The sequence below is a fragment of the Micropterus dolomieu genome, linkage group LG06 (assembly GCF_021292245.1).
Source record: "Micropterus dolomieu isolate WLL.071019.BEF.003 ecotype Adirondacks linkage group LG06, ASM2129224v1, whole genome shotgun sequence".
In the NCBI taxonomy this organism is placed as follows: Eukaryota; Metazoa; Chordata; class Actinopteri; order Centrarchiformes; family Centrarchidae; genus Micropterus; species Micropterus dolomieu.
The window spans coordinates 21,789,371-21,801,723 of record NC_060155.1 but is presented as its reverse complement, the minus strand read 5'-3'; the positions used below and the strand labels follow the sequence as shown (position 1 = coordinate 21,801,723).

The 12,353-nt window shown below is 39.7% G+C and overlaps 1 protein-coding gene across 1 annotated transcript in view; it reads right to left on the bottom strand.

Moving 5' to 3' along the window:
* Nucleotides 1-12,353, bottom strand: part of LOC123971911 (cAMP-specific 3',5'-cyclic phosphodiesterase 4B-like) — a 51,839-nt gene that overhangs the window by 23,258 nt on the left and 16,228 nt on the right. The window contains exons 4-7 of the mRNA XM_046050977.1: nt 7,467-7,714; nt 1,957-2,151; nt 1,806-1,842; nt 943-1,013 (exon numbers count right to left, since the gene is read on the bottom strand). Of these exons, the coding sequence (XP_045906933.1) occupies nt 943-1,013; nt 1,806-1,842; nt 1,957-2,151; nt 7,467-7,714 (551 nt within the window). The remainder of the gene's footprint in view (nt 1-942; nt 1,014-1,805; nt 1,843-1,956; nt 2,152-7,466; nt 7,715-12,353) is intronic.

Here is a 12,353-nt window from a genome sequence, read left to right as displayed (position 1 = left end):
ACCACCTGAAGGGGGCACTTACAGCCTGTGGATACCCTAAATGGACCTTTGTGAAAACAGCCACAAGATCCAAGAAGAACAAAACTACAGGGGAGGAGGAAAAGAAGGTCAAACGCAACAACATTGTGATTCCATACGTGTCTGGAGTATCAGAGAAACTCAGGAGGATTTTCAACAAACACAACATCCCTGTGTTTTTTAAACCCAAGAACACACTAAGACAGATGCTGGTACACCCCAAAGACCGCACACCCAAACACAAGAAAAGCAATCTAGTGTATGCGGTCCAATGCAGTGAGGAATGCACACACCTCTATATTGGGGAGACTAAACAACCACCACCCAAACGCATGGCTCAACACAGAAGGGCCAACTCCTCAGGTCAAGACTCTGCAGTCTACTTACATCTGAAGGACAGAGGACACTCATTTGAGGACCACCAGGTGCACATTTTAGACAGAGAAGTTGGATGGTTTGAAAGAGGTGTCAAGGAAGCCATCTACACCCGGGTCGAGAAGCCGTCATTGAACAGGGGAGGGGGTCTACGCCACCACTTATCCCCCACTTACAATGCTGTCCTTTCATCACTTCCCAGGAAACTCAACAAACGTAATCTATTGGCCTCAGGTGAGGATGCCAACGATGGTTGTTCAGTCTTGGCCACGGGTAGTCCTAACGACCGTAGCGACTGTCGTTACAACAACCAGGAACACTAACGGACCAGCAGCATCGACGATCCTGGCAAACAACCCCACTGAGGTTAAATAGCTGAGTTTCCCTGCCAGTCAGTCAGAACTGAAGAAGTTCCTTGGATGAGGGACGAAACGTCTTCCAGTATCTTCAACCAAGTCCAGTTGCCCTTGACCTTCGTTGGATAACTATGACCTGGATGACTGAGAATCTTCACAGACATCAAGCAGATACTATAATAACAGAACTTACTTATTGGCTGCACATTGTACATTAGTCAAGGTGGTGAAATTGTTCCTAACAGTCCGAAGGCTTGCCAGAACCTTGAAAAACAAAATATGAAAAAGTGTGAGAAGAAGAAGCCAAAAGTGGCAAAGGTCTGGTTCAGAATGACAATATACACAGTGATAATGTGGCAATTTCACACACATAATATCTATGGTATTGTGATAATGTGATGGCTACTCCAAAAATAGTTGTATGTCTGTATTTTAAACTTTTAAAATATATTATATGTATTAATCATATTTTCATGGAAAATGCAGCTGATTATTCAGACAAAACAATTAGTCAATTAGGTGTGAATTCAATGCAGTCTTTGCAGCTGCCTCTCATTACTGAAGGGTGTTTTCACTCCCACTCAAACCAGCACAAATCGATTCTTAACCTTTGCTGAATTAGATTAAATTCAGCACGATCAAAAACCTGAATTTTCTCTTAAATATGCTGTAACAAGGGAGGAAACTAGACTCGTGCATTCATTAGGTTCAAATCTAAAAGAGTGCAACCGCAGGACAACTATTTTTCTAAATTTCAAAAAGGGACAACACCACCACATGACGTTATGATTGTTTGGACCTAATTGCAACCATTAGAGAGCAGACCTTGACAGCACCAATTCAATTACAGATTTTACAACTGTTTTGGGGATGATGAATATTCCCAAATAGCCCTTGCTATGCCTACTAAAGGCCACCAGGTGGCAGACAGGATAATCATAAGTGAGTTACTTTCTAGATCCATGAGGTGCTTCACATCTAAAAGCCCCTTGGCAAACCACCATTAAGATGACTTTGATGTTCTTTGGATCAGATTTACTTGTAATCAGCTCTTACCTGAGCAAATGGAGTCACAATCAAGTCCTCACCATGCCTGAAATGGGATGTGAAAACTACTGAGCAAAGGCTGACAGTTACACAAACAAGTACACAGTTGAACATAGTGAATTCAATACAACAGTCTCTCTCAGTGATTATTTCAACTCACAGTTCTCCAACAATGGAAGAGTTTCGAGACAAGGACTTTGGTGATAGTTCGTAGTCGCTGTCAGAGCGGTACAGGAAGGACTCCCGGCGCTGGCCATGGCCCGCCAGGTTGGGATGGAGAACCAAACCTGAACCCGGGGATGCCTGCGGGTCTGAAGGACTGCAGCACAACGATGGGCCATTTTCCACTTCAAAGCTAAGGGAAGAGAGAGATGAACAACAGTAATCAGTTCAATAATAAAGGAGAGGAGATTCTGCAGCTGAAAAAGAAATGATGTTTTTGGTACTTCCTACATAACCTTCAGGATCTGAGTTGTTCCTACACCAGCACAAAAAAATTCTGAGATCCGTCCATTTCAAAGCATTGCCTTGATCATGTGTATGTCTGATCAATCATTGATTACATCATAAACACTGGCTATCAAATCATCATCATAATGTACATCAAGCACTTTCAATAAGCTGCCACTAAGTACTGGCTTGTGCAACATGTTTACAAATCCCATCCAGAAAAGAGATGGTTGCATAAAGCCTTTCATGATTACTCACGCACCCATCCATGGCCTAAAAACAAAATGACTGTGCTCATTAAATAAGTATGCATTGCTGGTCAGTTAGAGGAGGGTATGTTTCACTGTAAACTGTTGCTGTGGTCTGTGTCTCACTGGAATACTGTCCATGTCAGCTCCACTCATTCATCCCTGCTATGGCGCAAAACAAGCAATGAGAAATTAGCTCCTTATGGTGCGATGTCAGGAATATTCTAGTGTTCAATTATTAGCCTTGTTCATTTTTATGGTGACATATACGCTATACCATATCCAATGGCCTTTTGAACTTGTTGTGTCTGTATCTACCTGCTCAGGGAGTGTAGATAGGAAGTACAGCAGTTAAATCTGGAATAAGCATCTCCTCTCATTGCTTCAGATTTATGTTTTTGTACATGGTCTTTGACAAATGAATCCAATAAGAAAAAGACTGAAAACATAAACTAATGCAACATAAAATCAAACACAACAAAAAAATTGCAATTATAGAAAACAAAAACAACAGATAGTGGAAGATTTAATTGATAATTTCTTGATAAGTTCACTTATCAAGAAATTAAGAAAAGCTCAAAACAAAAGCAAACCAATAAGCAGCAGATTTGATACAAAGTGTACATGTTTTGTGTAAACATAATGCAAATATCTACAGTCCATTTACACAGCATGTTTGCTGATGCCATAGTGAAATCACCACAGATGCACAGACAGATATAATCAGTTTGTCACCACAGAGTGGGTGCAGGAGGAGAGGACAAGCTATTGTGTGACCACATGATCAGGTCAGATGGACCGCAGTTTTGAAGGAAAGGTCAAAGTATCAATGCTCCACAGGAACAACAGATGCCGCTAATCATGAATAATAAAAAATAACGCTCACTAAATGCAGAGTTCAACTTGGATAATATGCACACAAGTCAAGTCTGTGTAATTGACATATAAGACACCTTTAAATCACATTAACATTTTATTTTTTAGTCCAATTTGAGAAAAAAAAAAAACACCACTTATAGCTTTCACAGACATACTCAGTACTCAACCAGCTCCTCTAAAATCTATCTTATAATGGACTGACTGTCCCAAAGGTCAGTTCACTATTTGCCCTATATTTACCCCACTACCCCCGCCTTTGTAATTTCTGCAACATGTGGGATTAACCAGGCACATATCCCACTGAGGCACTCTCAGTCCCACACCTCTGCCAGAGAAACTCAGATTAATGTGAAATGTGCAGTCTGTGATTACACACATGCAGAACGATAAACGTCATCTGTGTTGCGCTTTGCGTCATCCAAATCCCAACTTCACAACATTAACAACGCGCTTTACCTACAGCAATCTAATCTCTTAATCTGACACAGGCAGGAAACCACAGTATGTCAACACGTTATGTCTGCGGATCCTGAGATACTGTAAAGTTTGCAGCAACGGTCTGTAGTAATGAATCTTAATAAAACTCACGTTTTTTTCTATGTTTTTTACTAGCCTTTTTTTTCCCTTTTGGCAATGTACTGTAGAGTTCACGTTGCAATCTACCAATGATGCAATCATTCTAAAACATCTAGACACATGTAGAGAGAAAATAAAGAGAGAGGCTCAAAATACTCAAAGAGACAGTCTATAGAGGTAAATAACATTTTGTTAAAGAAAGAAATATTTCAAAGAAAAGTGTTAAAGAATCACCTGGGGCAAGAGAGGTGCTCTCTATTGACCACTTCCTCGCTGAAGTCAAAGTGCCCAACTCGGCACCTAGGAGACCTCCGTGGCATTCTTCTCTCCCTTCCACCACCTCCCTCCTCATCGGGCAACAAAAAGCACTGATATTCTGGCTGCTCACTCATACATCCATACACACACACACACACACACACACACACAAACACACTGACAGATCCCCCTTTCTGTGCAGTAACAGGCCACGTGCTGGAATAATGTAGGCTTGGCAGACGCTAACAGGCAGATCTGGGCTGGAACACAGGGAATGGACTCGCAGTCGCTCTGTTTATCTGACCGCCTGTCCTTTTCCCCCTCAATATTAAAGTACTGCAGATTAGTCAGTCATCATCCCGCCCCGCCCTTCTACTCGGCCACCTATGATGAAAGCATATGCACTAGAGTTTACAGTCAAATGGGAGGCATTAAAGTGGAAAATCCAGATTTTTATTTATTTGCCAACTTAGAAACTCACACTAATGTACATATGGTGTAAAGTAAATATTTCCCAGGTGGGGAAAAATCACCTGTGTTGGCAAAGAACAATGGAGAGCCCTTTTCATCTTGCCTATGGCTTTCAGGCCACATCTACTTGAAATCACAATGACCGCAGTATTGGAAAATTTCAGTTCACTCCTGATGTTAAAAAATAGAAGGCAGGAGTGAGATGGTCAGAGGGGGAACTGTAAGTAGGGTAGAGGTGTCTGGGACAAGGTTCCCAAGATATTGTAGCGATATTACAGTCACACTGTCAAACATGTGAAGTCATCTTGTTTAAGGGTAGAACAGCCTGGCCGTATACATTTCAGACAGGACTGTAATTTCCTGTCTGACTGCTATCCATACAAAATGAACTAAATATGATCTAAAATAGCATTAATGTACTAGCTCTGGAAGAGGACAGTGTATTATTAGAAAAAAAATCTATGTACATTTAACACTATGACAATGGTTATATATTTTACGTCAGCATCAGTAGAGTTGATTCAGCACTTGATGTACCAGAATAGGCTGAAAGCAAACCTGATAGTCTGAGTGGGTGAGAAGAACCAGAGCCTCCCATTATCATCTGAGTGGAAACAGAGGGAAAAAGAAACAGGCTGGCTTCCTTAACCAAGACCTCTGCTATATAAATACATATTTCTAAAAACATCGACTCCAACTGCACCGGATCCAGAAAATACAACAACTGCTACTCAACTAAACAATCGTGAGCACTGATGATGAGCATTTATTCATGCAGGGGTCAAGACATTTCTCTTTCAAGAAGAAAAACACTTGGCGCTCAGCTCTGCTCAGTTTGTACTTTTCTATGTTTCAACAATCTAAATATTTTAAGATGGTAGAACGCATCGTCTTTAGCACATTTCAACACATCAAGAAAAGTAGCAGTGTAATATTGCATGTAAGGAGGTTGCTTGCCATGTGCCTACAAAGCAACACAGGATCTGGAAAAGATTTATTCAAACTTTGTCAACATTCCAAAACAGCTGTAATTCTCCTACTGCTACATCTGTGTACTCTGTACGTAAGGCATAGAAAAAAAGATCCTTCCTCTGTTGCTTTTCCTGAGGTTTGTCACATTTTTCCCCCTTTCATTTTCAAGTTCATTATCCAAATGGAGGGTCTACAGAGCATGCCTCCATATTGCACAGACTGTAAAGCCCTCTGAGACAAACGGGATTTTCGCTCTATAAATAAATAAGCCGCGCAGGAAACTATTTTACAAAAAGGTATCATTGCCACATGCTTTATATGTTTTGAGCAGTGTCTGTTTGCAGTGTTTTTACATACCAGGGAATCTCTGATAAATGACTCTCCTAGACGAAGGGACATTTTTGGCAACTTGAAATAAACTCCTGCTAAATAAGGGTCCGTGAGAGTTACTAAATAAATCCCAAATAACCACACACCTGCTGCTGCTCTTTTAGGACACAATAAATAAATAGAGTTGGCAAATACAGACAAACAGAGTGAAGAAACAGCTCTCTCCCTCTCACTCCACACGTGTCTCCCTCTTGCACAGACACCCCAACCAAATTCTTACCAGGTGTTCGCCACAGTGAAGCGCCTGTATCGACGGAGATGCTTGCTTATCACCTGCTTGCGAAAGCATCTCTGTGAGCTGTGTGGTGACAGTTTCTGGCCAGGATTAACAGCAACAACACTGTGCGAGTCTGCCCAGTCCGACCTGAGCTCCTTGCTGTCTCCACTGGCTTCCATTAGTGCATCTGCTTCACAACGTCCTTACCAAGAAACTGTTAATCTATGAAAACTATCAGAGCCTTTTCTCACTTGTTTTATGTTTAAGAATAGTTACTGTATTGAAGGTCCCATAAAGACACATCGAAGACAAGATCTCTCCTGAGATCAAATTCATAATACTGCTCTGACAAATATTCACTCATATACTACTAAGAATGGGATTCATTTGATTGGTAGATATTTTGCAGACACCTCCCTCCCCTGCAATATTTACAATGCAAATCAAAATCTAAAACATCAGCAAGCTGATTGGTTAATCACTAAAAGCTGGAAAATAACAGTAAACGTTGTGGAGCCAATAAACAAAGCAAAAGTTTTCCAGCTTCTGACCTTTAATCCAGATGAATGCAACCCGTGCTTTCAAAAAGCAGTAGAGCAGAGTATAAGTGTTACAGAGATAAAAGCAACTGATAAAAGAGTCAATGGACAATTCGTCTCTAGAGAAAGCCTGTAATCATCTGCAGTCTAGTGAGGTGAGTCATAGTGGTTCAAAGAAAAATATGTACTATATTTGGCAAATTGCCACTCAATGATGTAAAGTTGTAGCCATCTTAAAAGCTCCATTACATACATTTTGCCTGCTTTAATGCTACAATGGAACAGCAGCCTACTGTGTTCTGCCCCAGAAGCAGACAACAATAACAGCGTATTAAATAAAACGACTGCCAAATTATTTTGTATCATCTGATGCCTTAGAAAATCTGTATTCTACTTCGGGGCACAGGGTCACAGTTGTTACTGAAAGAAAAACTAAGACGAAAACAAGCTGTTGAAAAGACACGCCAAAATTAGATGCAGAGTAGAGTAGATGCAGCCTCCCAAAGCTAAATTCTGCCCTTACAAAAATTAAAACAAAATAAGAATTAAATGTAGTTCTCAAAAACTATGAAGAACAAATTTCCCTGAAGTATTATAATCCTCCTCAGACAGAAGGGATATCTTACAATGTCAGATCACAATGGCTGTCCTTTGTTGTCTGGAGCCTTACCTGTCAGGGTCAGCCTGTGTGATGTCGATGCGGGGCAGAGAGGCAATAGGCAGACTTGTGGGTCTGATCTGGGTCACTGGATCTTCTTCAGGCGATAGCGACCAGCCCCTGTCCCGGTCCTTTTCCGCCTGTCGCCATGACAACGGAGGCAGCTGCAGGTTGCCAGAAAACCGCCTGTGGACTCTGCACACCTCTACCCCGAGGGTGCTGCCTGTGGAAAATTGTCCCACAGGAGGCTCCTTATTCTCCTGAAAAGAATGAGAATGAATCATTGGGTTAGATTTCCACGAAATTGGCTCATAATATTCCCTATGGACAGGCTTTGTGATGAAAAAACAGGAAGAACATGAGGGTGAAATGTTACCAGGTCAGTGTCTTCTTGAAATATAAAAAGGGTGAATTAAATGTTATTGTGTACAGATGCACAAAAAACAACAAGATTAAATAGAAATAATGATTCTTATAAAGTAAATCATAGTTATCCAAAACAATAAAAACCAAAAGAGCCACAGTTAAAACAATGAAAAGTAAATTAATAAAAAGAACAACAAGAATATAGTAATGCATAATAGAAAGGCTTTGGGTAAAAAAAAAAAGAAAAAAAGATAAAATAAAAACAAAAGTGATTTAAGAGCCAGAATGAGCACACATAAACATGACTGTTCTCCAACGACTCAAAGAAGTACAAATGTTTAAACACTAACTAAACACGCGTCTACCCTGCACAAATCCCTGATTTAACAAAGTGGCACAGTATATTGGCTACATTTATGTTTTTCTACCACACAGAGAAAAATTAAGCATTTGATCAAAGCTTATTTCAAGCCCTTGACACCTGAGCTGCCAATTTCCATTTTTATTAAGCTGTGGTGAATATAAATTCTGTGAATGGTTTAGTCTGAAGGTTCGGGTAAGGAGCCCTGGGTGCTTGACTGTAATGACGGGTGGTAAACAAGCCAGGGCACTGAGGAAGCAGAGGCAGGCTTCCAGAGCTCATTCTGCATACATCACCTTCCACTTTATTTTCACAGCATGCAAGTGTAAATGAAACACGCAGATAGGCTTCAAATGAACAAGGGAGATAAGGAGGCACGATGATGCCGACAATGGCGACAGGGGAAAACGGAGGATAGAGGAATTCCTAGAACGTGGCATGGCAAACAAGAAAACATTTGTCTATTTTGTGTAAATGGAAGAGGAGATTAGACAGTGTGAAAGTCAGTGTGAGAAGGAGAAGGAGTGAAGCCACAGTCTGACCTCACTATCATCAGGACTGTCAGGACACCAAACGAGACCAAATCTGTACATGATTGGCAACTAATTCTTTCCTGATTGACTGTATTTACTTACGATGTAATAGTAGGGCCACTGCATGTTTTTTTATTTTTTATTACAGAGCCATATAGAGGGTAATGTTTTGATAAAACACTAGATTAATGTCATACATTTTTTCATTTGTAAAAACAAAAAGGTGTTTTCTGAGGTTTTTTTTGTCATAATAAAGAGTCAGTGCTTTGAACAGAAGGAAGTATCTCATAATATTGGTTGGTGAAAGCACCATATATGTGACGGCACATCTGCATACCCTGCTTTTAGGGTAGATTACAGAGCCTTTAATAACACAAGCAAGTCTGAAAATTTTTTTCTTAATAATTTTATAATCTGAGATTATCAAAGTAGTTTCTTGGAAATTTGGGATTTCCCCCCCCCTCACATTTTCTACTTTAATCTCAGAATATCAGCTTTTTTCCTTCATAAATTTACAACTTTAAATTCAAGTTTTTTCTCTGAATATTACCACCCTCCCCTGGCTAAATGCAGTTACTGGTTGCTAAAAAGGTACTATAGCTGACCAACACTGATCAATATTTTTAAGTAGTATTGAAGGGAGACATTTTACAGTAAAAAACTCAACTCATCAGTGCTCTCTAGTGGGCAAACTATGTAATGTGACACTGTTTCTAAATTACCTCAGACCTAGCTTTGGCATAACTTACTTATCTGCCAACATATACACTAGTACTGAAAAATCTGTAACTGGCGAATATCAGCTGATATATTGGTCATGGCTGATTTACTGTTCTAGCTATATTACTTCAGGTACTAAGGCCAATAATTATTTTCATTAAAGATTAATCTACTAATAAATTTCTCAATGAATCGATTAATATAAATGTCAGAAAATTGTGAAAAATGCCCTAGAGTTAAAAATTCCGTTGCAAGCAACTGCTTCACTGTATTTGTTGTCCATATGACAATAAAGACACTAAAAAGGTGACATCTTCAAATCTAATCTAGTCTATCTGACCAACTGTCCAAAACCAAGAGAAGACTTGAAAAAAAAAAGGCAAATCATTACATTTGACAAGCTGAACCTGTGAATTTAATTTAATAATTATATTACAAAATTTAATTTAATTATTAAATTAAAGAGAGGAGAGAGGCTCCCATTAAAATCTCTTCTTTATGGAAGAAAATTACAACGTTTGAGTCCAAATTGGCTTCTTATCACAGACAGAGAGATCCTCTGAAATGACAGTGTTGCGAGTGCTGTGAGAGATGAAAGGTCAAAAGGAAAAATTATCATTAAAATTAATGCGTTAGTCTAGCGAGATGGAGTGGTGTCACATGAGGGAGAGAGCTGACAGCGATCTGAGAAATAACGGAAGAGAAGACGACAGAAAGAGGCAGTCGCCCCACTTCCTCTTTCCAGTGAAAGTGAAAAACCGTAATGGCAGGGACAAGCCAGTTGGGAAGCAAAAAAGAAACATGAATGAGAGTAAACTGCAAAACAAAGGGATGCGACCAGGTAGACAAGAGGAGACCGTTAGAAACCAGAGACAGGGGTCTGGCTTCCTTTCTGATAGTCGGTAAACACAGCTCTGCTGACTCCCCCGCTCCTTCTAGGAAATGCAATTTATCTGATTTATTGTGCCTCTCTCTTAAAGACACATTCTTGCTGTCCAAGGGAAAGGGGGTGAAAATTAAATCGTGCAGAAAATGAATCTGTTCAGATGACTGTGTTTGACAAGAGTGATAGTGTAAGTGGAAACACACCCAGCTCAAAGGTTATAAGGACAGACCTAAATAGTCTCTTGCCAATATGTCATAGTACCATTGCGGTTTCACTGCCAAATTATTCATTATGTATTGATTGCATTGCTGACATCTGGACATGTGATTCTAGTTTTTCCATTGATCCATGTCCGTTGTCTGAATATTATTTACATAAGCCAGGTATAAGATAAGCATGATGATATTTTTAGAATTCAACACATTCAACACAGCATTTAGAAACCTGACTTTATCATATGTGCCGGCCATAAAAGGACAGGAACTGAGATGAAAGGCAAAACAATAAGTCTGAAATGGAGGTAGTGTAGCTCCAGTGTCAAACAGAGGCAGAGTGGGTGTTTTCTCGATGAAGATGAAAGCCCTTTCTTGGCCACAGAGCCTAAACAACTAGTGTTCTCTGGGATACTTCCAAAAATCCTTTTTGAAGAAGGTGATACAAAGGAGACAGTGTTAGGAGTGAAGCTCCAAAAGCATGGTTCAATGTAGAGCCTAAATTATTGAATCTAGGAGCTAAAGGAAAAAAAATAAAAAAAATAAATAAAAAGTCAGCTTTATTGATTAAGGAGGTATAGAATCTGAATGAAAGGTGGGAGATGGACACACAAGGGTGTTGAGTGGTGTAGAATGTTAGGGATAGACGACTAGCTTAAAAAATTAGCTTATAAAACCATGATAAAATAAATAATAGTTACACATATTTGAATTTAACTACTATACTGATATTAGCATCTTGTCATATGTCAAGCAACTGCTGTCTTCTTTGATATGATTTCTTTTTTTTAGAGTCTTTGATACCTTTTACTGAAATACGTTATTAATAATTTATTAATGTGATTCAGTTTACCTTGAATGCCTGTTTCCATCGGGATAAAAAATTGATGAACTGTGTAAACACCAAGGTCAATGACAGAAATAAGAGCAGGACTCGTTCTTTCTATCCCGAACAAAGTCTTATATGTTGTATTTTTTATGAAATATGTTAGAACGTTGTCGATAAACCAAAATCAATATAGACGCTGACATAAAAAGGTACTCGTGTCTCATATGGATCTTTGGCTTTGAGAAATACTACAGGAACTACTGAGTAGCATGACAGCTGTTGAAAGTAGTATTATTATCTATTACAGTATGCGGAAAAACAAACATTACAAACATACAAATATTCCTGTCGCTAGAGTGCAATGAGCATTTTAGGTGCCAAGAATTGAAGATTTTCAAAAATGAGGCGAACTATTGAAAATGTGACTGCTTTTACCAAAATCACTGCTGGCAATAAAGTAAAAATCACCATTACTTATTCCTGACATTACTGATCATAGACCGGATTAAATTATGTATATCCTCTATAAAAGACATGAACGAAGAAAGTAAGTGTTGCAATATTTTTGCATTACCAAAACTAGCCAGTTATGAATTCTAGGAGGGTTAGAGGGTGATGGAGGCACAGCAAGAAACCTTTCATCATCCAGGATGTAGCTTGCCCTCTGAGCTCCTGTTGGACAAAGTCAAAGTAAATGATCTGGCCTGCCTGCCCAGTCATAAACACCGGTGGCGTGGAAGAGAAACAGATGGGCCTCTCTGTCAGATCTGTCCTTCCTCCTCTCATCCATGTTTCCATCCAGTCAATGCCCCAAATGTCTCCTGGTGTGAACTGTCTTTTAACACCTTTCCTCCTCTTCTCGCTCTGCCTCCTTCTAAACTCTGCATCATTCCTCAACTCGGTCTCCATCAACTCCCTACCCCACACACACACCCCATGCTGTCGCCAATCTCTGTTCCAACACACACACACACACACACACACACACACAC